Consider the following 27872-nt stretch of genomic DNA (forward strand, 5'->3'; position numbering starts at 1 on the left):
GAGCATTTAACTGTTTTAATCTGACAAACAAAGGGTTCTGACACTGAAATACGACATGTACCTCTAATGATGTAGAATTATACATTAAAAATAATTACTATCTGTACAGATGCAAAAATATAAGGTTTTATATCATACAATTAACCTGCTATAGAAATCATTTAAAAATAAGCAGAAACCTCTTGAACAATTGAGGTATTAATCCTTTTGACTGTTCCTCCAAGGGTATTAAATAAAACCTCTTTAATAGTGAACTTAAACATTGCTCCTTCCGCCCCCCTCACCCCCAAAACTTCTGAAAAACATTAACCACCTAAATAAATGATTAGTAATTTTTGCTTATCTCACACATCTTGCCTTTTTTCAGAATCAGACTCTTCAAGTATGGTAGTACAACTCATTTCACAATACAGTACTAAACATATAGATTATTTAAGAATGTTTTTACTTTTTCAGATGACAAAAATGCTAATGCTGCAATTCAAGGAATACTAAAATATTTCAGATTAGTTCTGAAGGCTGAAAAGGTCTATGAAAACTTGCAAAAGTACTTAAGTAATTAAATTTAGAATGCAAAACACTTACACAAACACTAATATATTATAATCACACAAAGTAAAACTTACAATGCAGCTTATAAATTTGTGTACCCTAAAGAAAAACTCCAGAGGCAGCAAGATCACAAATGAGTAAACTAAAGTTCTTGATGGTAGAAACGTTCATCATGGAGCTGCCTGCCATAATCTGTTGCTTCACTTGTAAGGAACAAATCCTGGTTCTCAAGAATCTCTGCTGCAGAGAGCTTTTTATCATCATTCAAATCCATTTCTTCAATCAGATGAAGAGCCTTTAAAATAAATGGAACACAATGTGTTTTGTCCAGTAAGTTGATGCTTACATTTATGAATATGCTTTTAGCACTGATTTCTCCAATTCCTGCCATTATTTTAAAAGGGACTGTTGTAACACAAAATGTCTGTCACCTTTGAACCAAAGATCAACTCCCTTTGTATGTTTAAGGCACTGTCATTTCCCCCTCAATAGTCGAAACTGCACATTTAGAATATGGGTTTGTTTTCTCACAGTTCTTCTGTCTTGTAGCAAAGTGATAATGCTGAATGTCTAGCCTCACTCAATTCTACAGCAATTTACCAATATCAAACAGGATCAAGCAGAAGAAGATAGTATTAAAACAAATCTCCACAAGCAGCAAAAGACAATGAAGAATCTTACTGGAAGAGCAAGTTTCTTGTTTATTCCCCTGGTCAATGTGTGTTACACATTCACCTTTTTGCCAGAACCAGGGAACAAGTCTGTTTCATCTCCCAACCACAGTGCTTCAGCTCAGTCTATAAGCAATTTTACTTTTACCTCTGGAGGTCCTCAGTGTGTTGATTAAAATGGCCACCATCACATAAGTGGGGCCTCATCCAGGATTTGAACTCCTGTGATGCTTGTAATGAACTTGCAGAGGAAGTATATAATCCACTGGTCAGCATATGTCAAATGTCCACCTCTGTGCCTGATCCATACAGGATGCACAGCTATTACAACTCTCAGCTACAGAGCCTGGCTCTTTAGGTCAAGCTGTAGATACTACTGTTTTCAGCTCTGGACATCCCTAATTTGCTGGTCACACTTGCATATTTTCTTCTTTAATTCTGACCTAGTTTATGGTTTGGATAAGAAAGTTAAAAATCTGAGTCAAATATTTCTCCAGTATTTGAAGATGGCTAGTTTAAAATATCTGAGGTACAGAGCTGCAGCTGAATATTCTTTATATATTTATGATCAGTTTAAAAAAAAAACCTTTGAATTTCAAAATATACAAAGAGATTCAACCATTACACAGGCGCTTTCCCATTAAAGACATAGAACACTTGCCTTCTAAAAGAAAATACTTTTACCTTCAATCTTGGAAGTGGGGAAATAACAGTTCATGAAGCTGTATCTATCCAAGTGATGTGTACACACAAGAGCTTCACCCTTGGATAAGGTCACTCCCCCCCCCCCCCCGAACCACAAGGCCAAAGCAAAAATCTTGATTTTCAGAAATGTCTGAGATAGCCATGTTAAAGACAAACAAAACAAAAACCAAACAACCATGTGCTCAGCAAGTACAGTAGATAGTTTGCAGACAGTTCACAATCTTAAACCTCATTCACTTAAATAGTACAAAAGCAAGTAAATTCAGCAGTAAGACAAAAAAAGTTGAAGAGGCATAGCTTGCTATGGGTTTTAAGCAAGTCTCACTCAAAACAATTGAGTTCTGTTTAAAAGCAAAACAAGTTACATTATGCGTCTCAAAGACAAAAATTTATAACCTAGCACAGCAGTCTTCTCTCCTCCTTTCACTTCTTGGAAATGTAGTATCTATTCTTGATGGGTAGGTACTAGAGCAAAGGTTTAAAAATATTAGATGGTTTTCAAGCTGCAGGTCTTACAATATCTACACACATTGGTAAATTAAGGAGAAAGGCATACTATCCCGGGTTTTATTGGTTTGTCTCAACCGACAAACTGTTTTTTGGGGTTATGTAGCTACTATCTTAAATGCATAATCACAAAGGATTTGAGAAAGAGAAATAGTAAAGTCAGCCAAAAATACTTAAAAAAATTAATGATAATGCAGGGACCAAGAGTAGCATTCTACAAAAGCAAAAGACTGGACTGTTAGTCTAAAGGGAATGAATGTGTGGGATTTTGGTAATCTAGTGGTCAAGCAACAAGAAGTCACTTGCAAATATCAAACTGCAACTTGCAAAACAACTTTCAAACTGCATCCAATGACTCATTCAGTGTCACCGTCTCTCTAGCCTGAAGGCTCTAAATGAGCCCTTGGTACTGGAAAAGAAGGCAGGTACCATGGTACAAAAAATTTACTGAAATCCTTGTCAGGATGGAGCCTGGAAAATTAAGTCGTCAGCTTAAAAAGAAATAATCAACTGGATAAGCAAAGAATTACTGAAAAGTTACAAGACCACCCAGGATTTAAAGAAACTACACAGAAAGAGAGATAAAGCCAGTTATTCAGCAAGAATAATATGATCCTTGAAGAAAGAATGGAGCAGCCTGAAAAAAAATCAGATTTGGGCAAGAAATATCAGGATATTGGGGTTCCTACTGGCAAAGACTGATTGGACTTTTATCTTTGAAAAAATGTTATTTCAAATAATTTTGCAACTTAACCTCAAAAAAGGCCCGACATATTGAGAGCCAATACTGGGCTTCTCGCCAAGTTTTTTTTCTGGTGACAATACAACAAAAGATGGTAAGAGGTGGCTTCAGTAACCATGCTTTCCAACACAGAGAAGGTGCTACACTTTCTGACACAGAACATGCTGTCTGTCTCGGAGGCAAGAACAAAAGAGGATCTAAATGTGAAGGGGGGAAAACACTTCTTCCCTCCAATCTGAAATGTCAAATGATCTGATGCAGTCAAAAGAAGGAACAGTTGAACAATCAATATAAAAAAGAAAAGCAGTACTTGTGGCACCTTAGAGACTAACAAATTTATTAAAGCATAAGCTTTCGTGAGCTACAGCTCACTTCATCGGATGCATTTGGTGGAAAAAACAGAGGAGAGATTTATATACACACACAGAGAACATGAAACAATGGGTTTATCATACACACTGTAAGGAGAGTGATCACTTAAGATAAGCCATCACCAGCAGCGGGGGGGGGGGGGGGGGGGGGGGGGGAAGGAGGAAAACCTTTCATGGTGACAAGCAAGGTAGGCTAATTCCAGCAGTTAACAAGAATATCAGAGGAACAGTGGGGGGTGGGGTGGGGGGGAGAAATAACATGGGGAAATAGTTTTACTTTGTGTAATGACTCATCTATTCCCAGTCTCTATTCAAGCCTAAATTAATTGTATCCAGTTTGCAAATTAATTCCAATTCAGCAGTCTCTCCTTGGAGTCTGATATTCTTGTTAACTGCTGGAATTAGCCTACCTTGCTTGTCACCATGAAAGGTTTTCCTCCTTTCCCCCCAGTGCTGCTGGTGATGGCTTATCTTAAGTGATCACTCTCCTTACAGTGTGTATGATAAACTCATTGTTTCATGTTCTCTGTGTGTGTATATAAATCTCTCCTCTGTTTTTTCCACCAAATGCATCCGATGAAGTGAGCTGTAGCTCACGAAAGCTTATGCTTTAATAAATTTGTTAGTCTCTAAGGTGCCACAAGTACTGCTTTTCTTTTTGCGAATACAGACTAACACGGCTGCTACTCTGAAACCAATCAATATAAAGTTATTGGGGAGAAAAGGGAGAGTGAGGACTGTTTACCAAAACAAACAATTTGGTTTTGGGATATTAAGTGCTTCAATTGTCTGCAGGAAAAAAAAAAAATCAGAGGAAGGAAAAACGGCTAGACGAAAAATCCATTTAAACTCCTTATAGCACATTACGCCTAATTCAACTGATTTATTATTTTAAACTTGGATTACGGTATACTTAGGTTCTGTTTTGGTTTTATGTACATAGGTTTCTATTACCCAAGAAACAAATGGTAGCAACTTATTTGGCTAGATAAAGGGTAACAAGTTCTATCAGAAGAATGCATGTTATGGCTTCTGTATTAATATTTAATTGATTCATGTTATCCATCTAGTACTTTGGAAAAATTTATCTTGGTTTTGCTAAAAATACTGTATCTTCCATCAATTCAGACTGACTATTTACCTTTGAGAAATCCCACTGTATTAATTTTATATTCTGACCAGCATTCATATAGTCCATAGGAATTCCAACTGCCGCACTATGCAACATTTTTGTAACAATTGTCATTCTTTGTTAAGGTGAAAGTCATAATTTTATAAGAACTTTATGAAAAGCATTATTAGATGCTCTTTGGTTAGTAAGATGTAAAGTAGACTTTTTTTTGTACAACAGACTAAATTAACGTGGCATATAATTGGTCATTTTACACAGTAGCATAATATTTTCAAGAAGTTTCATTAAGTCTAAACAAAAGCCATGAACTCAAACCTCATACCTCCTCTTGTGCAATACCCTGATTATTAGGTACTACCCAAGTCAGCAGTTCTTGAGGGTTGAGTTTTCCATCATTATCCTTGTCATAATCATTCACAAATCGATCCTTCTCGACAAGTATCCATTCTGGATCTTCATTTGCAGCTAAATAAAGTATTTTTCAAAATTTAAGACCATTCAATATCTTTGAGATTGTTTTCACCTCTTTTCTATCGCAAAAATTGACTAGGTTTAAGATTAAGCAATGTCATTACAGCAAGCATTACAGATCATTGTCATTGAATTAAATCAACGAAACTGTTTCCAATATGGACGCTCCCTGACTTATGCAGTTGTTCTGTTCAGGAAAGCCTTGCGTAACTTGGAAATGTATACCCATACATTACACAAAAATTTCCGAGACTCAAAACTCGTATTTCTGGCTTATGGAACTTTTTCCGTAAGGGCGAATTTGCGTAAGTCGGGTCTTGCGTATCCTGGGGAGCATTTGTAGATGTAAACAGAATTAAAAACAAAGCTTACAGTAATGGAACTTTAAGGTTGCAACCTTAAAATTAAAGTAGAGAAATGTAATGAAGGATACAATCAACTCAATCATCACACTTTGAAACAAAAAAGTGTTTTACTTAAAATTGTAACACTGCTTAATCTAACTGAAATAGATTGCCAAATACACAAATCTATTTCAGAAATGCTTAATTTAGACAGTGTCAATTACTTTACACATTTCTCTTCCTCTTCAATAAATTTATTTTAAAGAGTAACCATTTTTTAGACAATTTTTTCCTCGTAACAAATTTTATAGTGAACCATTAGCTGACACCTTATGAAACATCATCAAAAGTAGCTGACATCATACTGAAGACTGAAAAAATAATCAATTCAGAAATAGATACGTTTCCACTGTATATAAGGCATGGGTGAGGTCTCTTTCCTTTTTCCTCATTAAAAAGGATGTCTGTATGCAAACAGGTTCTTGTTTGAGCTCAGCGGCCCCTGCTGTTGAAGTCAAACTTGCATCATAACAGGATGCTGCAGAAATGGACTCTTCAGGTGGGGCAGGCTATAATTATGAAATGGTCAACGGATTGCCTACCTACTTTATATCAATCATTTTGGCAGAGTTTAAAGTTTTGCTTGAAAACTAGCCATTAAAAAAAAAAAAATTCCCGGTACTAATAGCTGCTTCGGCGTCACCCCTGACAATTTGTGGTTTTATAACCATGTTTTTTGTTGTTTGTTTGTTTGTTTTAAAAGTGTTTTTCTCCTCCCTGTTGTAGTGGGAAAGCATCAGAAATGCCTCCCTCACCCTATAACTTCAGAGGTGGAGAGGCTTTGTCTCCGACTACAAGGAAAGGAAGCCCCTTTAAGGATTCCAAGCACACCCCCTCCTCTTTCCTCAGGGGCTTGGGAAAGGGGTGTAGCAAGGGATGGGAGGGGAGAGAAGGATTCCTAGCTGATTGACTGGATTCACTAGCCCCTGTGCACCTAAAGAGCATAAGCCTCTTCCTCTGCACCCAGGAGCTTGGGGAATGTTCTTTGGTTAGGAGTTTAAAAAACATAACAGCCACACCTTAGAAGACACAAAGAAGCTTCTGTTCATTACGCCCCCACCCCCGCATTTTACTTACTTGGATCTCTTCTGTAGTCACCAAGGAACTCTTCCAGGCTCACAAGTCCATCATCATTTTTATCATGTTCTTCTAAAGCCTCCTGAATGACAAATTCCTTTTGTGTGCATATGTATATGTGACAGAAACATTAGTTGGTAAAAACTTAACATTAAGAAAAACAGCAATACATCGTTCTATAGGACTAAAAGAATGCATCCCATATTCTAAACACTTATTGGTTTCAAACAAATTTCTCTTTCAGTGTAGAATAGTGCAACAGTTAAACAGTCACAAGTCCAGTCCTGGAGGGAAATAAGTCCACACTGCATATTCATTTGACTTTCAATGTCACATTTTACTGAAATCAAATCCGAAAGGGATGCTTGGATTTGGAATCCTTGAATTGAATTCAAGACAATAAATATGTATATGAAATATAAATTTAAAAGGGGCACAGCCACCTATTTGAACAAAATGGATCACTTTTCTCTATTGCTTCCAATTTGGTAAATACCTTTTGATAGTAAAATTATTAGCGAAACTTTTTAAAAATTATCTGCCTTTGACACTACATTTTCCAATGGAGTTAAAGACAATGTGCCTGCTTGTCTAGTTTTACCATGCCTAGTTTGTTCACCAATATCAGCAGTCATGTCACACAAACTAATGCCAGGTTTGCTTTGTGCTCCCTCTGCTGGCTGGCTCTGCAGCAGCAAAGAACTAAATATTACAGGTTCTATAGAGGAAAGAAGCTATTTCTTTTCAATTTCTTGGCAAGAAAGTACCAAAACAAAACCCCCAGCATATTTAGATTAAAAAAAAAAATTATAGACCTCAGATTATAAAGATGCACGCATTTAAAAATCATACTTGTGAGTGAAAATGTTTCATCTATCTTTATAACTACTTAAAATTACTACAACTGAAAGATTAGAATTTTTCATTTTATTCAAAATCCTCTCAAAAGAAAGTGTTTCACTGTTATGTGTGCATAGCCAGTTTTACCGTTTGTATGAATCTTTCATACAGCACTAAGAGAAAGGAAAATATTTTTTAAAAATAGGAAAATATGATTGTGAAAGCACAAAAGTTAGCATGGAGATACAGGGGCTAGTGTGGTAGCTGAAACCTTTAAACTCCTTAAAACTGATAAGAATTCAACTTGACAAGATCTCTTTAAAAGTAGATCAAAATTAACTTAAAGAATTTAAATAACTTTTTAAACAAAAGCATCAAATGTACATAAGCAGCTGAAATGCATCCTTCATCTTGAAACTAAGAATTCACTTCTAATCTAAAACTGTTTTACCAGACTAGGAAATCTCACATTCTCACTCAGGCCAGTCATCCAAACCCAGTCAATTCAAGTGAATGAAATTAACGTACTACTTGCTCATCTACGTTTAGAACTCTTAGAACTTTCCAGAGAAGCTGATACTAGTACGGACCTGTACTAGCTTATTTTGATTCTCTGGTTCTATCCCAGATGCTATGTTCACCTACAGTCTGCTAGTGTTAGTGATGATAGTCATAAAATTGATGAACAAATGCAAATAATTAAACTCCACAATAAATATATATAGTGCATAAATAAATATGGCTTAATTTTAAGACTCTTAGTGGCTACAAAATAAAATTGGGACAACTCTATTGAATTGGACTGAGCATATCTTTTGACAAGTGACCGAACAATTTTTCCCAGCCTGGCTGGTGCATACAACAATGCAAGCTGAAACAGTTTCTGCTACATTTGCATGCAGACTCATTTTAAAAAACAACACAGTAATTTATGCCCTCTCATCTCAGCTAGCATCAAACCTGAAAGTTTATCTGTAGTCAGAAAAGTGACTTTCTGCATCCCTTTTAGAGGGCTGAGTATTCCTTCCCTTCACTTAATTTTTTCCCATGCCAAAGGCTTCTTCTTAAGATGATCTACATCTTTCTGATGGGGACTCTTTTCCAAGTTAGACCTGACTCCCCCATCATAAACAGAACACTCTACAGCACTATTCCCAACCTAAGGGGAGAATCATCTAAACCCAAGTCTTGTATGACAATTTAAAGCACCTCCACTACTCTACTGGGTAGACTCCTGAATCCCAAGACTGAGGACTAAGCCATTTGCACATCATATATGTATGTTCTTCAAGAGAAAGGAATAGTAGTTGTTCAGAAGCAAGTTTTCCCAAGGTTCGTTGGGCTAAAGACAACCATTAAAAGGTGCAGCCTCGATCCACATTAATCTTTAGAACAAATGTTTTCCCTAAGTCTTACCATCATATACTCAGCTTCTTCGGGATGCTCAAAAGCAATAAATTCATTCAGATTCAGACCAGGAACTTCATCTCTATTGGCTTTTTCAAACCGCTTCTTGTCCTTTAAATGAAGCTTAAAAAAAAGTTTTCAGAAAATAGACCTGATTAGATCACTTAATGAAGCAGAACAATGGACATCTACAGTAACTGGTTTACAGCTAGAAAACACAGTATTACTTTGTTTCACATATGGGTATAACAGAACCTGTTATGTCTACACTAACATAGCTCATGCCGAGGTAGAAGAGCAGTGCTCTTCGTTAAGGTAATTTATTACAAGAAGTGTGCATATGGAAACCTGCCACTCTTAGACTCCAAGTGAAGATCTTTAAAACAGGTTCCTGGCCCAGACCTCAAATGAAAGAGAGGTAGCGTGACCAGACCAAGCAGCAGGTGTATTCTTCACACACATTACTCCTCCAAAATTCACCAATCCAACCACAAGCACTAATCCAGATCATGGCTAGCTGCATAAATTGAGCCCCAAACTACTGAGGGTAGTACAATAATTATGGTAACCATTACAATGTCAGAACTTTCCCTTTAAAACTTTTCACCCTATGCACCTGATTCTCATTTACACCAAGGCCTCTTCACACTGCTCTGGCAATGTAAAGGAGTCTTAAAGAAGGTATAAGTGTAAAGAACCCTTATCTGTCAGAGGGGTATATGGATTCTTTAATGCAAGGAAGAATCAGGTATAGTGCTTCTGCACATAATTCAAATGGAAAGAGTGAATTCTCCCATCTGTTGTGTGATTAGTGTACACTTTTAAAAAAATAATTTTAATATGCAGTATGTGCAGGTAGGTTAGTATGGGAACCTTTCATATTTCCTGACTTTGTGGTTGGTTTGTTTTTGCATTTAATAGTAAACAGTCTCATAAGCCAATTCCGGTTTGTTTGTTTGTTTGTTTGTTTTAAGAGAGGAAAGTATAATAAGGAAAAGCCCAGTGTGTTTATAACTGATCCACTCAAGTGTGTTTGAGGGTTAATCAATGCTTGTAAAGTGTTTTTTGATCCCAGGATGAAAGGTGTTATTAAACAGGTGCAATGAATTAATTTTTATCCATTTCAGATTAATAGTCACAGTATATAGGGATAAGTAATCCTACATCAGCAAGCTAAGAGGTCACAAATACATTAAATATAATCATGCTTACTAAAGAGGAAGAGAAATTAATTCCTTGCTTATATCCCTCACTTGCTGGCACATCTCTAAATGAAGTTAGGCTAACCCAGAGCAACAAGGCATGACATTCATAGCAAAGTAAGAAAAGACGATAATACAGAAGATTTAAAATCCTATATAATTATTTCTGCAACATATAGTTATTTTAACCAATGAAATGTTGATCTTAGCTATGGGTTAAAATATTAAAACAATTCCGAGTACTGATTACATGAGACAGTACACTTAGAAAATCTATTTTGAGGAGTGGAAAACAAGACTGCCACCCTTTACTAGACTGATATTTTACTTTCTTTAGAATTAGCTATTAAATAAAAAAGTGACTCCATAAAAAAATAAAATTCTGAGTGGAGAAATAGGACAACTGCCCAAATCACAGTAAACATTTAAAACAATTACATTGACATATTGCAGTTGCATGGGAAAAGTGTGTGTGTGGGGGGAAACTAGTGGGAAACCAAGATACAAACAAAATATTAGAGTGGGGTATGATAAAGCTTTATCTCCCTCAAAGTGTCATACAATATATATATATATATATATATATATATATATATATATATATATATGCGCTGTTATATCTGCCACTAATGGTCTATAATCTGGTTGACAGTTCCATTCAATATAATTCTTCTTAATTTATTTAGAATGCAGTGTAGCTATGTGGTTAAGTGACCTGCAAAGTTATTCTGAGTTTGTTCACTTCTTCAGTGCATAAGAGTCATGGTCTAAGAAGATCTACTTTGGACTTGGCTGGCTTCTGTCAGCACCCCATGCACTCATGATTTTTAAATTAAAAGATAGTGGCTCCGACACCTCCTTTCCCAAGACGAACTTACGCACTCATATACTGCTGTTTTGGGAACAAACAATTTTGTTGTATGTGTTTATAAATAAGCAGCTTGAATGGAAGCCAAGACTTTCCTATGGGTGATTCTTAATATATCTTTTTCACTCTCTCCTCTGCTATTGGTACATGAAGGAAATATTTCAGAGAAGTTATTAATTAAAAACAAATCTTATACTTGCACATGTGATATCACTAGGCTTAACGGAACTTGAGTATTTTTTTCTAATTTCAACAATATTGATTTTTGTTATTAAGATTTGTTTTTATACAGATAAAGATTTTTATTTTTGCAGTTACTGGAAATTAAGGGGTGGGGTGGGGATGGGATGGGATAGGACAGGACAATGCTGATCCCAATCTCTGAGGATGCAAAATGCTGGGCAGGTTAAGGTCTTACTGAAGAAGAGCAGAGACCTGTGGCTTGGGCTACAAGGGAGGACAAGTCCCCTGCTGCATGGGGACAGAGCCATTCAGCAGAAGGGTGGCTTCCCCTACAGCTAGGGGCTTGTCCTCTTTCTCCTCCTGACAGACCTTGCTGGGAGGGTCTCTGACACTGCACCCCATATTCTTCATAGTGATATTATCAGGATATAATTATAGCATAATTATATATTTTATGCAAGATAAGTCATGTGAGGTGTCATTGGAAAAGTTATGATTTGTGGACTGTTACTGATGACTGGGGTTTGGTTTTTTCTCAATTTAATTGTCAGCTAAAAAAAAAAATCGACCTTTACCAACATCTATTGGTTAAAAATCAAATACTGCCAAGCCTAGGTCTGACCAGCTAGAGTACTACAGAAATAACATGACCAAGTTGCTGACTAAGTTTCAGAATGCTGAACAAATACCTTTTGAATGCCAGAGGTAATGAAATATCTGGAGAAAACGGACATAAAAATTTGGGGGTTTTCCCCCTATCTTAAAAAGCAAACCAGCCAACAGTATTTCAGATATAAAGAATTTAGGCAAGTAGATAGCACTGATAACTTATCATTGCGCGTTTGAGGAAAGACATCTTGTCATGGAGAAAATAATCTCAAGTGCAGAATTAATTAAACAGAACAATTATTCATTGAATCTAATACATAGGTACAAATTATCACAATTTAAAAATCTACTTCACACAAATTTGAGAATATACGGAACACTATGTAACGGATTCTGTGGTTAGACAGAGGAGTCTAGTATGAATATAATCATATAAATTTACAATTTACCAGTTACCTAAATTCAACCATCTCTGAAGTAAATACTGAGCAAGTTCATTAGTGCTGGAAATAATATACTGGTTAGGAAAAGGATTAAGGAACAAGTCTGAGGAAACTTAGGTAAAACAAAATATCAGATATCAGAACTGGAATTTATTAAAACACCCAGGGCTAACAACCTCACAAATGCTACCACAGGATATTTAATTACCTCAAAAGATGGGAGCCTCTCTCTCATCCAAAGACAATACCTTCAAATGCCTAGGGTTATCTCTGGAAAATTCTTATCCAACTAGCCCAACCCAGTTTACGAGATATGACAAGATCATAGCTGCAGGTGTACAGCGGACAGTAAATCAGGAATCAGATTTTTCATGAAGGTATGATATTAGAACTAAACTGTAGAAAAGCGTCAATCTTCTAATTATTTCACAATGCATAGCAGTTAGGACAATGGAAGCATCAGTAAGTTAAACTTAAGAGAAACAGCTACAGCGAGTAAAGCAACACCTTGCAGATGGGAAAGAGGGAGCTGAGTCCAGGATAGGATTCCTTCCTTCCTTGCTAACACACCCCGGAACCAGAATCACCCCTTCTGGAGCATCAAGCATGAGGCATGGGGATTTGGGGAAGAGAGAAACTCCTAAGTAGAGCCAGCCCAAGACTCAGAGCTTGGCTATACTTGCAAGTTAGAGCGCATTAAAGCAGCCTTGGGTGCCCTAGCTCACTACCCGTCCACACTGGCAAGGCACGTAGAGTGCTCTGACTCCATGGCTAGAGCGCTCCTGGTGCTCCACCTGGGCAAGAAGATTAACGTTTGTTGCACCTTGGCTGAAACGCCTGGGTGTCAGTGTGAACGAGGTGTTGCATTACTGTGTTCTGATCAGCCTCCGGAAACGTCCCATAATCCCTTTAAGTCAAGTGGCCACTCTTCTCATTGTTTTGGAATCACTGCAGGAATGCAGATATGCTATTTGAAAGCTCCCTTTCTGACAGCCAACTGCTTATCGGTGCCGAGACAAAGCAACCATTACTACGGAATACTGGAGGGGAGGACGGGGATGTCTGCTGCTGTCTGAACTTACAAGACAGCATGCTGACATGCTCTCAGCCCCCCCCCAACCCACTCTCTCTTCCCACGTACACACAACGCACTACCTGTCACACCCCATCCCATTTGAAAAGCATGTTGCAGCCACTTGCACGCTGGGATAGCTACCACAATGCACTGCTCTCTGTGGCTATTGCAAGAGCTGCTAATGTGGCCACGCCAGTGCGCTTGTAGCTGTCGGTGTGGACAGATTGCAGCGATTTCCCTACTGCACTCTACAAAGGCTGGCTTAACTCAAAGCGCTCTACATCCGCAAGTGTTGCCTGCCCTCAGAGGACAACAAATACAAAGGCAACTGCAGCATGATGTCAGGCACTAATCATTAGACTACCTTCTGATTTTGGACACTCCCTCTCTAATGCTTATTGGCTGTTTGCTCTAACACCTCTTGCTCCCCCATCCCAATCTTCCACCTCCACCTCCCTCTTCACTCTTCCCTACTGCCTTTCAATATCCCCTCTCCCCCTGCCTTTGTCTTTCCATTTAGCTAATCGCCTCTTAACAAACAACTCTACTTGAAGGGGGAAAAAAACAAAAAACAAAAAAAAAACCACCCTCACATCACACCACACCAAGCCCCCTCCAAAAAGAAAAACATATCACGGATAACATGACATTTGCAAACCATCACTCTGTTCCCATGTTACCTCTCTTTCCCAAACCATTTGTCTGTTGTCTATTATTCTGTTTGCACAGAGCCTAGCACAATGGGGCCACATTCTTGGTTGATCTCTAAGTGCTACTACAATACAAATAAAGAACAGATGAGTACAGTACATAATTAGTATTGTACAGAAATGAAACAGTGGTCAAAACTTTGGGGGACCAGTTAAAAGTGTATTGCTTGTAGAAAGATTTTGAGTTGTATTTAAAAGGGAGAGGGAATCTATGAAGGTCAGGGTGGGGAGCAGACATTTTCCAAGGCTGATGATGCAGCAAAATATAAACCAAATGTGGGAAATGAGAGAGGGCAGACGTACAGGTTAGACTTGGAAGAGCAGATGTGGGGAGAAATGGATAAAGCTGTGGCCCGGAAAGGTCTTGTAATCTAAAGGATTGTTCACACTAGGGAATTTTTCAGATTTCCCAGCCACAATGAGAAATGTAGTGTAGACAGGGCTTTGGCTGTTACCACTTTTAAACACCATGCTATCTAACCTTGCTGGGAGCAAGTCTAATTAACACTTTGCAGTCAACAGCGTCAGCAGCCTTTCTATACAACGGAGTCCCAACATTGTTTACAGCAGTTTAGCGAATTTATGGTGATATGAATTGGCTGAAGGGTACAACAGATCTACACTCTCTATATCAGAATGCACCAAAGCAATAGGTAGTATAGGCCCTACTCAGGAAAGCATTTAAGCATCTGCTTAAGTACTTTACTGGACTGGAGCAATAATGAGCAATTCTCTGCTGAATAAATTAACAATGCAACAGATTTAGTCATTTTATTGGGTAGAACAGAAGTAAGCACCTTGTTATAGATCTTGCTTCGGGACAAGGTCAGCAACTTTGACAAATTTCTATAGAAATAGCAAAACAAAGGGGAGACATAATGTAGCGTTTATCTTGTGACATTCAGTTCCACTGCTGTTATCTCTTGAAACAGTTTACAAATAAAACACACACATGTATCTATGATTTTATAAACTGGATTATTCATTTTTATAGCACCCATCACCATAATATCTGGGCCCTGGACAAGGTTCCCTTTGACAATATTTTGTATTTTTCCCCTTTAGCTCACTGGGCCAGGAGGTACACTGAAGTGAACAGTATTCTCATAACATCAGGAAGGGATATGAACTCATACTTTGGCTTATGCCCTAAACTCTAATTAATGGGGGCTAGGAAGAAACTATTCCTATGAGCAGATTATTCCATAGTTGCTTCTACAGGTATCTTGTACCTTCCTCTGAAGCAGCTGGTACTGGCCACCATCAAAGACAGGATAGCGATTAGATGGGTCACTGGTCTGATCCAGTATATTTCCACTCTACATTGCCAAGCGAGGCATCAACTGAGGTGTGGCTTCTAGGATTCCATTACCAATATATTAGTACCCTACTCAATTCTCAAATGTGGCTTGTTGTGTCATTCATTTTGTTGGCAGGAACGTCAATATTTTATTACCTTTTCACTATTCAGCTAGTCCAGGCAGCAGAAAATGTTCAGTCTGTTTGCCAGCTCTGACTGTGTTTAACGATGTAACAGAATAAAATGACTAAAGAATCCAACACCGCTGCCATTTACCTCTGCTTTGTGAAAGCTGGTGCTGGAGTATCTTACCTGTCGAAATGATTCTTCTTCTTGATCGTCCAGGACAGTATTTTCATCAAAGTCAATTAGACGATCATACATTTGAATGTTGTACTCCTCCCAAGATACTAATCCATCACCATCTTTATCATATTCACCAAACTGTTGTTTAGCCTCTTGTGTAACATAATGCTTAAAAGATTGCTGGATCCATGAACTTAGTTCATCTGTGGAAATGCCACATAATGCAATGAAATCTTTATTTTAACCTTTTTTTAATTGAAAAAGCAATTACAGTAAATGTTGCATTTTCTACATTCCTAAACAGCATAAACAAGATCTCTTCACATTCAAGCAGTGGAAAATTTTACTTGTTGAAATAATCACATGCAATCACGTAAATGGGGCTTCAGTTGTGCCACAAAAATCCACTTTCTATAGGATATTCCTGTCTTTCATGTCAGCCAAGAGAGAACCAACCAGAGCTAAAATCCTATGTTATTCCAATGTAGCAGTACTTTCTCCATTAATACTATTAGTAGCATGAAACCGATTACCATCATGATGCCTATTTCAAATTGTTTACAGGGCTAGAAAATAAATGAGGAACAGTATAGTTTAACCAAAAATCTGTGGGTACAAAAGGCATACTGTGTAAAGACAACTTTCTGCAAAACAAAATTCAACCGTTTTAAAAAGTATTCAATATACCAGATTTTTGCATTCTGAAAAGTGTGACAAGCACAAATTATAAATAAGTACAATACATACAGCTATATAAATCGATCAATATCTCCTAAAGTTAATTATCCAAAAGGAAATACTACTAAAGGATTTCCACTTAAAATGAGCCCCAACTAGGCCTTATAAATTTTGGAGTAGACATTAAGCTTTGTTTTTCAAGGTAATATAGCAATTAACAAAAACCCACACCAAGATGTAGCCAATTGGCAAGTTCTCCCTCTTATACTTAGATGTCTTAACCACACAATTAAAATGAATATTTCCCAAGATCATAATTTCAATAAATTAAAAACCCCAAAACGCATGCGTGCGCATTTACGCACACATACCCTTCCTATTATTAGAAAAAGAATCTCTAGTCAAAGCCATTAAATTCCAGTGCAATTCTGAAAAGTGACAAGTGTATTCTGAATGGCACCTTTTTATTCAAATGATCTGCACTCCCACTGTTTCACAGCAGTCTCTTATGCTAAAATAAGTTTGTGTTACTTTATTCCTTTTAGCAATACAGAACTAATACAACTTAGAGGGGGCCCTGTGAAGTTAAGTTGCTCAGCCTTTAGCTTCAGCCCTGTGTGGCAGGGCTCAGGGTCCCAGGCATCAGCCCTGTGTGGATGAGTCTAATGCCAGCCCTGCTTGGCGGACCCCAGGGACCCCCGGGACCCTTGTTGAGAACTGCTGCTGTAGAAGAAACTTAAGAAGGAATGGATTCTAACTCTCTCTCTCTTAGCTGTGTTTACCATGAAGGAGTAACAAGAGTAAAAAACAGAAACATGTTATCTTTGCCCTGAAAGAATCAGATAGGATTCTGGATACATACAAGACAGTTACTTTCCAATCCAGAACTTCAACTTTAAGATATAAATTTTAACAGTAGATACAGTAATACAAGAATACTGCACAGGTTCAAGGGAGACATGTTGTAGGAACTGACAAGTTTAGACACCTGGTAACTAAAGAACTGACCTTACCAATGGTGGCAGATAGAAAAGAAGAGGGGAGAATCCCAACAGTGAAGACACCGTCTTTCATATCACACTCTAGCCAGTATATGTTTGATATACATGCAGCTTCCCCCTTCTGGCAACTGAAAGTGAGACTCTCTCACACCAGAATTTTTTGATTGTATCTCTGCTACCTGTCCCTCCATCTCCACATTTTGAGTCTTCCTCTCCTGTTAACAGCTCCACTGCTTGTCATTCCTGCTTCCTATAGCTTTCCAGAGTAGCAGAGTGAAATCAACATGTCAACTTTAACGCTTAGCCACAGGAGAGTAGCAGTGAATTTGACCACTCACTTGTTACTACTATCTCTCTGCAATAGCGTCACAAAGCTATGAGCAGCAACAGAGACACACAACAGTGTCTGCAGACCAAGAAAGACACAGCTACACTACTAGATTTTTAAGTATCACACTGCACTATTTTCTCACCCCTACCAACTATGTATGTGAGTTTTTTCCAGTGACACAAAATCCGTGTGCAGCCCCTACCATCAGTAAGGAATCCATCGGCGTCCAAGTCAATTTTCTTTATGATGGCCTTCAGTCTCTTTTGCTGTTCTTCTGGACTCAGTTGAGCGTATTCCTCTGCTCCGTCCTTTGGAAGGAGAGGGAAAAACAAAACAAAACAAAAACAACAGAACTAACACACAAAAGTCTGATACAGCCCTGCCACTTCTGAGCAGAGGGGCAGATTAAAATCTCTTCACCCCCCCCCCCCACACACACACACAAAATAAATCACACAACAATCTGCATTCATTAAAAAAAAAGAGGGGGGGACACCTCTCAACGGGGTGGGTGTCCTCTTTCAGTAGCGTTCAGAGCCTCCCGCGCTAGGAGACGGGCTGCCGCGGCGCCCGCTGGCTGGGGACTGTCTCCTACGCTTCAAGACGGGCAGGAAGCTCCGCGCTCACCAGTGCGGGTCTGAGGGGGCTCCCGGGCCGCTCACCTGGCCTCCGAGCAGCGCCTCCCGGTCGTAGTCGGCCCGGTGGTCGCCGTCCACGTAGTGCTGGTCGCTGGGTCCCCCGCACGCCGCGCCCAGCACCCCGAGCACCAGGCCCAGCCACAGCAGCGGCGGGGGCCGCATCGCGCCCGCGCCTCCGCCGAAGGGGGAGCACATCTGGCGGCGGCGCTGCTGCCGTCCGCCCTGGCTGGCTCGACAGGCTGGGACTGGAAGGCTGGAGGGGGCCACCCGCTTGGCGGCTCGCTCTACGGAGGCGCGGCTGCAGAGCCGGAGACAGCGCCCCGCACCGGCTGCGAGCAGCCTCGGCAGGGAGAGAGGGGCTGTGAACGGCGCCGGGCTGTAACGCGGCCCAGCGACCCCAAGTCCCGCCTGGTTCAGAGCGACTTGGGTTCCGCCTCCCCCACCTACGCTGAGGGAGTCTTTGGAGTGCAGCCAGGAACGGTCCTGCCCGAGTCACAACTCTCTAAGCACAAGCCCCTACTCCCATGCCGAGCTGGGAAGAGAGGACCCAGGAGTCCTGATGCCCAGGCCCCTGTTCTAGCCACTAGCCCACGCTCAGCCTGGAACTGAACCCAAGAGTCCTGACTCTCCTGGGTTAGGCCCATGTCATTGCCATTCAACATCCTCCTTCCCACCAGAGCTCTTTAAGTTACTATACCATTTAAAAGGGAAAAAATAAAATGATCTCCTGGACCCTGGGCTCACCGCCCCTTCCTCTCCCCGCATTGCCCCTGGCCCCCACTCCCTCCCCAGTCCCCCTCATCCATCTTGCCCATCGCCCTTGGCCCCCACTGTCTCCCTACCCACCTGCCTATCCAGGGCTTAATTTGTGCCCTGGCTTGCCAGGGCTGAGTAAATCTGCCGTGAATATTGATATTTGTATGGTTGTTAATATCATTTTTCACAGCCTCCCAGCTAGTTAGTAAGTCTGCTATGAAGAGTGATATTAACAAATGTACAAATATCAATTTTCGCAGCAGCAGACTTACTAGCTAGCAAGTCTTTAAAAAAAAAGGCAACCAAAAGCAACAACAACAACAAAATACAAGGATGTGCAAAGCACCTTATTTGTGTTTCTATTCTGTTTAGGTCCAGTAAAGAATAGAGAACTGTACGTCATTTTTATTATTGAGTCTGCAATAAAACCCTATATAAATAAATTATAATGATTTGGACATATAGATGCACATATTTATTTGTTTTCCCTTAATTAAAGTTAATTAAGTATTTTAAGAAAATTTGTCATAACGGCCACCAGCAAGAGTTGGTGGCCACACTTTGAGGCCACCAAAAATTTTATTATGAGAACCCCAGAAGGTTTACTTAGTCCAGTCTCTTAAGGTTCCTTCCAGCCTTACAATTCTATGGTTCAAAGAAAAGGATAAGTCCTGTAACTGTTCCTCACTGTTTCAGAAAACAAATTAAAACTTGGTCAGTTTCTGTACTGGTGCTGACCATAATTTGTCTTTGCACTTTCAGCAAAACTGTGTTCAGACTAATTGAGCTGTACCCGCTGCTAACACCCAACAGCAACAAACCAAAGCATCTTTGCAGTATGTTTTAAGAGCTGTCAGGTGCACCACATACATTTCATGGTCCACAACTATTATAACAGATTTCCCAGATAACATTAATTCAGTGCAGATGTGTTACATGCAAGCTTATTTGCAATGTGGTCATGCATGGAGATGACCAAAGATAGGAAAAGGAGGAAATATGATTACAAGGGTAATAAAACAAACAGAACACAAACATGTTATATGTATATATATTAGGCAAAAAAGTACAGTTCATCAATAACACTTCCCAAGAGGGAAAACATAGGAGATCATATTCTTCTCTTAAAAATTTGCCTGTGTCAAAGTGTTTCTCAACATTCTTAATTAGTTCTACAATAACATTTAAAGTCATTCTGCTGGGGTCAAGACTCTTCCATAATCTTGATCATTTTAGAATTAGAAATGGTACTACAGGAAAAAAAAAGTTCTTTCCCTCTGTATTAGTGGAATTTTCTGATCAAACACCTGTGCCCTTATAGAATCTATAAGGGACCGGTCCTTCATAAAGATCTCTAAATTTTTACTGCTTAGTTTGCCTGATAATCATTTTAATATTCATATCAGAACCTACCAGTTCACTGCAGGTAAGATTTCTGATCTGAATAATCTTTGATTTTACCAAAGAGAAAAGGAGTACTTGTGGCACCTTAGAGACTAACAAATTTATTAGAGCATAAGCTTTCGTGAGCTACAGCAAATGCATCCGATGAAGTGAGCTGTAGCTCACGAAAGCTTATGCTCTAATAAATTTGTTAGTCTCTAAGGTGCCACAAGTACTCCTTTTCTTTTTGCGAATACAGACTAACACAGCTGCTACTCTGAAACCTTTGATTTTACCGTTTCTTCATCAATGCCATCAGTTAGGACTACAATAATGACATATTTTCCCCACCTTATGGTTTCATTATTTGGAGTTGCTCTTTTAATTGCAAATAAATTCTTTTTAGGAAGTTGTGTTCCAAACAGATTTTTGACTGTGTTGGATTTTTTTTGCCTCACTTTCTAATAACTGTGCTTAATCTATAGTTTCTTTTGTTCTCTGAGTGCTTTGCAAACCTGAATCTGTTTCTATTTAATTGTTAGCATGACAGCAGATTCCCAGCAACGAAGCCAAAGGAATGCTTAACAATAATCTCAAACAGGTAACATTGTCTGTTCTGTTTTTTTTACTAGAACATTGACATTTCTAAATTTTAATTTTGCTGCTTTTCAGCTAACAATTAATGTACCTTGATTTTCTGTTACTTTCTATTATGCATATAATTTTGTATTATTTCACTGTCAGAATAATGTAAATTGAGCAACAATTCTGTGATAATTATAAAGAGCATAGTCTTATACTGTTCAAATATGAAGTATATGGATTTCAAGATAGTAATAATTTACTGAGTATCATTTACATTGCGTTCTGAGTGTTGTTCTAAATGACGCCAATAATAAATAATTTATAACACCCTTCATTACGAAGGATTCAAGAGTGTTTTTGAAATTTAAGACACTACAGATGTGATTTTCTGCTGCTTTACACTTAGTATAGCCATTTACACCTGGATGAACTGATTTGCGGATGATACTAAACTGGGAGGAGTGGTAGATACGCTGGAGGGGAGGGATAGGATACAGAAGGACCTAGACAAATTGGAGGATTGGGCCAAAAGAAATCTAATGAGGTTCAATAAGGATAAATGCAGGGTCCTGCACTTAGGATGGAAGAATCCAATGCACCGCTACAGACTAGGGACCGAATGGCTCGGCAGCAGTTCTGCGGAAAAGGACCTAGGGGTGACAGTGGACGAGAAGCTGGATATGAGTCAGCAGTGTGCCCTTGTTGCCAAGAAGGCCAATGGCATTTTGGGTTGTATAAGTAGGGGCATAGCGAGCAGATCGAGGGACGTGATCGTTCCCCTCTATTCGACACTGGTGAGGCCTCATCTGGAGTACTGTGTCCAGTTTTGGGCCCCACACTACAGGAAGGATGTGGATAAATTGGAAAGAGTACAACGAAGGGCAACGAAAATGATTAGGGGTCTAGAGCACATGACTTATGAGGAGAGGCTGAGGGAGCTGGGATTGTTTAGTCTGGAGAAGAGAAGAATGAGGGGGGATTTGATAGCTGCTTTCAACTACCTGAAAGGGGGTTTCAAAGAGGATGGCTCTAGACTGTTCTCAATGGTAGCAGATGACAGAACGAGGAGTAATGGTCTCAAGTTGCAATGGGGGAGGTTTAGATTGGATATTAGGAAAAACTTTTTCACTAAGAGGGTGGTGAAACACTGGAATGCGTTACCTAGGGAGGTGGTAGAATCTCCTTCCTTAGAGGTTTTTAAGGTCAGGCTTGACAAAGCCCTAGCTGGGATGATTTAACTGGGACTTGGTCCTGCTTTGAGCAGGGGGTTGGACTAGATGACCTTCTGGGGTCCCTTCCAACCCTGATATTCTATGATTCTATTCTATGATTCTATGATTCTATGATTATACACTACCACCATTCTGATTTGATATCAGATACTGGTACTATATATCAAATCAGAATAGTAGTATTTGGTATCACATGCTCAGGCAAGATACTAGGGAGGAGTGTACAGAGGCAGATGAACTGAGATGTGGCAGCATACAAAACACAGCCATTTTGGGGTGTGGCAGAGGGGATGAGGAAGAACCCAGAAACATAGTTGTTTTCAGTTATAGGATATTGGGGACAGTGCACATATGTGGCCACACACACGTGTGGCAATAGTGATAACACACCAGCTACGACTGAACTGAGGCATGGCGGAGGGAAGCATGCAGATGTGGCATGTCAGGCATGACAATGGTGTAGTGTAAAGACATAACTATGCTTAGGTGTGGCGGGGAGGGGAGGAACGCTCAGACATCACTATGCTGGGGACATGGTAGCATGGCTGTGCAAAGGTGTGTAAGGGGGCAATGAACAGATGTGGCTATAAGAAGGCATGGCTGAGTGGCATGATGGAATGGTAAAACCATATTATAATGTTGAACCACAAGGTGGGATCGTGTGTGACATAGTTTACTTGAGCTGGTAACAGCTGTACCTGGCAATGCATTAAAGTGTCTGAAAGAGAATACATCTCTTAGTATCTCCCTGATGGAAGTTCTGTAGTCAGTCCAAATCCGGTACAGAAGCCTGACCTGCTAGTAGCTGGCAGCCTTGCAACCTACTGTGTACAAGGAGTACACATGACACAGGGAATGCAGACATGATAGTTAAGGGCAAGGGCAGAGAGAGCATACAGATGTAGGTCATGGCTGTGCTCAGGCATGGCAATGCGGGAGTGGACAGACATCGCCATGCTCAGGCATTGCAATAGGAAAGGCAAATAGACATGGCTGTGCTCAGGCATGGCAGAATGGGAGCATACAGACATGGCTGTTGTCAATTGTGGCAACATGGGGGACACAGGTGGCCATGGGATATGGAGAGTGCATTTAAAACAGTATTTTATTGTCACTCTTTTGTGTCCCCATACTACCACACTGGTGCTGTGTGACACTCTCAGACAACTACATTGTACCTAGTGATAATAAACCTTATTATTATTATGCATGAATTAATACAAATACATTTCACTGTTTTTTTCCCTGCCTTCAGTTTCCTCAGGGATGGGGAAAGTGGAAGATTCTGTCACTCCTATAAGTGCGAGATTACACCCGAGGCCTAAAAATCCTGTGTACGCAATATATCATTTCTGACCGAGGAGAGCTGCAAGTCATGTCCCCTCCCCGTGCCTCAGTTTCCCCATCCAGAAAACGGGGATGGCAATGCTTAGTTCCTTTGTCTATTGCTTTGAAATCTGCAGATGAAAAGCACTATTTAAGAGCTAGGTATTATTATTATCTAGGCATTGGGCTATAGTGTGTGCGTTGAAGGGAGGAAGGGCTAAGATGTACCACACAAGTCCGTCTACAACCCGCACTCCATTCTGGCAATGACAGCAGATCAACCCATTTGTGGTACCTTTTATCTACCCTGCCCCTCTCTATGCCAGGGTTCCTCCCCCTCTGCCACTCATCCGATGAAGTGAGCTGTAGCTCACGAAAGCTTATGCTCTAATAAATTTGTTAGTCTCTAAGGTGCCACAAGTCCTCCTTTTCTTCTTCCATCAGAGTCCATTTGTCCTTTCTTAACCGCATCTCCTGCATCCTATCCCCCGTGCTGCCTATCTGCTCCTCCCTTGCTTTGGATTCCTTTTGTCTCCTGCACAAACCCTAACCATCTGCCCCCACCCCCGCCCTCCTAGCTGGTACTGGTAGCAACGAACTACGGGCAGACGTAGGGCAGCGCCTTCGCCGGCTCGTACTGAGCACGCGCAGGCGGCTCCGGCATGTTCCGACAAGCGGCGACGGGAGGCCGTTCCTGACACTGCACCGGCCACTGGCGGGATGAGATGACATCAGTTCGGCGGGACGCGCGCAGGCGGGACAACGCAGCAAAGAGGAGAGTGTAAGTGTGGGTCGCTTATTGCGCTCCGCGGAGTAAAGGGGAGGGGCGATTTGCTAAGCCGGGGGGGGGGACAACAAGATGGCGGCTGGGCGGCCCCGTTCCTCTGCCGGAGCCGGCTGCCCCTCTCCATCAAGGCGGGCGGGGCGCGGGGGATGGGCCTCCTGGGGGGTCCGACAGACAAGGGGTCGCTGACAGCCTGACACCTGGCTCTGCTGCTGGGAGGGTGCGTGGGGCTGCCGCGCATAGGTTGCTGTGGGGCCCCTGTACACAGGGAGGCTTTTCCCGAAAGCGGGCCCGCTTTATAAACTCCTTTACCAGTTTTTTCCACTGCATGCATCCGATGAAGCGAGCTGTAGCTCACGAAAGCTTATGCTCAAATAAATTTGTTAGTCTCTAAGGTGCCACAAGTCCTCCTGTTCTTTTTCCTCTACCAGGGACCCTCCCCAAAGCCCCGCTCCCGCGCAGCGGTCCCTCGGGTGGCTGGAGGTTGGGCTGTGTTGGGGGGCTCCTGAGTGCGGAGGAGAGAGAGCTCTGCTCTGTGCTTGGGACCCCTTTGCTTAGCACTTACCGTGAAGTGAACTTCGCTCGGTTGTTTGGGCTTCGGAAAAAATAATTTACTCACTTGCGCAAACAGCATCTAAATATCTACCACCAGTGTCAGGTGAACGTGATTAGTCTTGTTCAGAGGGCAGTTGGAGCCCAGTTATCGACCAGAAGACTTTAGCGGTGTTAGGCAGGACTGGAGGCTCCAGTCTGGCGCCACCCTGAACTCTTACAGGATCATGTGGGAATTCAGTCTAACCCTCCAAGAACATCTGTAGAACAGCTGCTGTAATTTACGATTGATCCAAGTCCCAGGCTTGTGATCAGCCTAAACTCTGTGGCTGTTCAGTGCACACCAGTTCTGGCATACCGCTACTAGCTGAGGCTTATAGTTAAAGGGGTGCAGTAAATTTAAAATAAATACTTTTGGTTTTTTTCTTACTAGAGTTGCAAGGTACACCTGAGATTATTATACCTGAAAGAGAGGGGAGGAAGATTCCTTTATGTATTTGATAGCATTTTATGTATATTCATTTTCCCGGTTTCTGCTTATGTCTCGTCTTTTTGTTTTTTGTGAAAGACCTATACACAGATGAGGGAGAAAGGAGAATTTGATTGTAAAATCTCAAAAACTGGCAGGAGGGACTTGAGCAAGAGTATTATTGGAAACTACTTAAAACTTTAACTGATTAGGTTCTAAATTGATACTGTCACTTTTTAACAGGTGAGGACAGCAAGAAGAGTTATTGAACAGAATTTCTGTAGTTGTATCTTCATCAATGATTTAGATAATGGCATAGAGAGTAAGCTTATGAAGTTTTTGATCGATACCAAGCTGGGAGGGGTTGCAAGTGCTTTGGAGGATAGGATTAAAATTCAAAATGATCTGGACAAACTGGAGAAATGGTCTGAAGTAAATAGGATGAATTCAATAAGGACAAATGCAAAGTACTCTATTTAGGAAGGAACAATCAGTTGCACACATACAAAATGGGAAATGACTGCCTAGGAAGGAGTACTGCAGAAAGGGATCTGGGATTCATACTAGATCACAAGCTAAATATTAGTCAACAGTGTAACACTTGCAAAAAAAAAAAAAAAAAAGCAAACATCATTCTAGGATGTATTAGCAGGAGTATTATAAGCAAGACATGAGAAGTAATTCTTCCGCTCTATTCTGCGCTGATTAGGCCTCAACTGGAGTATTCTGTCCAGTTCTGGTCGCCACATTTCAGGAAGGGTGTGGACAAATTGGAGAGAGTTCAGAGAAGAGCAATAAAAATGATTAAAGGTCTAGAAAACATGACCTATGAGGGAAGATTGAAAAATGTGAGTTTGTTTAGTCTGGAGAAGAGAAGACTGAGAGGGGACGTGATAACAATTTTCAAGTATATAAAAGGTTGTTACAAGGAAGAGGGAGAAAAATTGTTCTTCTTAACCTCTGACGATAGGACAAGAAGCAATGGGCTTAAATTGCAGCAAGGACGGTTTAGGTTGGACATTAGGAAAAACTTCCTAACTTTCAGGGTGGTTAAGCACTGGAATAAATTGCCTAGGGAGGTTGTGGAATCTCCATCATCGGGGATTTTTAAGAGCAGGTTGGACAAACACCTGTCAGGAAAGGTCTAGTAATACTTAGTCCTGCCTTGAGTGCAGGGGACTGGACTAGATGACCTCTCAAGGTCCCTTCCAGTTCTATGATTCTATGAAATGGGCAGTAAGGCATAATAGATACTGATGTACATGGCAGTGATTGGAAACTGCTGCTATAGGTTCTTGATATCAGGGTCTCTTGTGCTTAAGTGATTGCCAAAATTTAAAATGCATCCGATGAAGTGAGCTGTAGCTCACGAAAGCTTATGCTCTAATAAATTTGTTAGTCTCTAAGGTGCCACAAGTACTCCTTTTCTTTTTGCGAATACAGACTAACACGGCTGCTACTCTGAAACCAAAATTTAAAGCGACACAGTATTGTAAAATTTTCTAAGGCCCAAATTTCACCTAATTTAAATATTTTTAATTTGATGGGTGGGGGGGATTATCTTCAGCCTAACTTACTTTAAGGTGTAAAGGCATTTTCTGAATATTTACAGTGTTGAGGGTTCCTTCCTCTTCTTCGTCCCTTGTTTTGCCATATTTTTTATTTCTATGTGTTGCTTCATGTTATTTGGCTGTCATGCTTCTGACATGTGCTAATCTTTTAAATAATGTTGATGCACAAGCACATTTTATTTTGTCAAATCAAGTGTTCGTTTTTTTTAAACAAAAAGAACCATGCTAATTTCACTTATCCTCATACAGAGGCAAATTGTTTCAGTGTTTTCCAAATCACAAAAATAAAATCAGCACAGGGTAAAAAAACCTAAATTTTTTTTAAAAGAAGGTATTTCAAATAATGGAGAGTAAAATGAAAGAAAGAATCTAGCAGTTACCTGATGGTTATTTTAAAAGCCTACATGACTTGCCCATGTTTTAAATATCTGTTTGAGTATACAGTATATACATTGAAACTTATACAAACATAACATGGGGTTCAAGATGTGGAAAGTTTGACTATCAATCAGAAAGCACGGGAATGGCACAACTGTAGCTTAAAAAAAGGTACAGTACTACCATTTAACAGTGATGCATAGGAATTGTTGCACTGGATCAGACGCAAGGCTCCTAATCTAGAATCCTGTCTCTAACAGGGGTCAGTACCAGATGCTTCAGAGGAGGTGCTTGTCAAAGAGACAGTTTTGAAAGTTTATCATTTGATCTGTTGACATCATAGAGGGAGTCATTATCATATGACTACATAGATGAAATACATTTACAACTTTTCAATATCATGACAATAAAAACCTAAATTGGATTTTGTCATAATCTGCAGAAGATTCTTCGCAATGTAAACAGTGAAAGCACATGTAGATTTACTGTGAAGATGGCTTCAAGAAATATTTAATAAAACCTCATTTATTAAAAGATAATGTGTGTACCATCCTAAAGCAAGTAAAGAAATTCAGTGAAGCCCTTTTAAATAAGTGCTTTATAAAGACCACTG

General features: G+C 40.1%; 2 protein-coding genes across 4 annotated transcripts in view; one reads left to right on the forward strand and one right to left on the reverse strand.

Annotated features, from left to right (window-relative positions):
- Window positions 1–24938, reverse strand: RCN2 (reticulocalbin 2). Of its 3 annotated transcripts, none has more exons than XM_043494059.1 (8): window positions 24855–24938; window positions 18213–18521; window positions 17788–17893; window positions 15582–15778; window positions 8889–9002; window positions 6633–6729; window positions 5003–5145; window positions 1–847 (listed from the first exon to the last, which is right to left on the reverse strand). In XM_043494059.1, exons 1-8 carry the CDS (start codon window positions 24921–24923, stop codon window positions 695–697), a joined length of 1188 nt encoding a protein of 395 aa, XP_043349994.1. In that variant the 5' UTR covers window positions 24924–24938; the 3' UTR covers window positions 1–694. The 3 variants fall into 3 exon arrangements, with proteins under 3 accessions (XP_043349994.1, XP_043349993.1, XP_038276203.1); XM_043494058.1 differs by having other exon boundaries at window positions 18213–18563; XM_038420275.2 differs by lacking the exon at window positions 24855–24938 and having other exon boundaries at window positions 18248–18638.
- SCAPER (S-phase cyclin A associated protein in the ER) overlaps window positions 24106–27872 on the forward strand; it is a 363891-nt gene continuing 360124 nt past the window's right edge. The window contains 1 exon segment of the mRNA XM_043494057.1: window positions 24106–24286. Coding sequence (XP_043349992.1) covers window positions 24231–24286 — 56 coding nt within the window. The 5' untranslated portion in view covers window positions 24106–24230.

Source organism: Dermochelys coriacea, chromosome 10 (genome assembly GCF_009764565.3).
Source record: "Dermochelys coriacea isolate rDerCor1 chromosome 10, rDerCor1.pri.v4, whole genome shotgun sequence".
Classification (NCBI taxonomy): Eukaryota; Metazoa; Chordata; order Testudines; family Dermochelyidae; genus Dermochelys; species Dermochelys coriacea.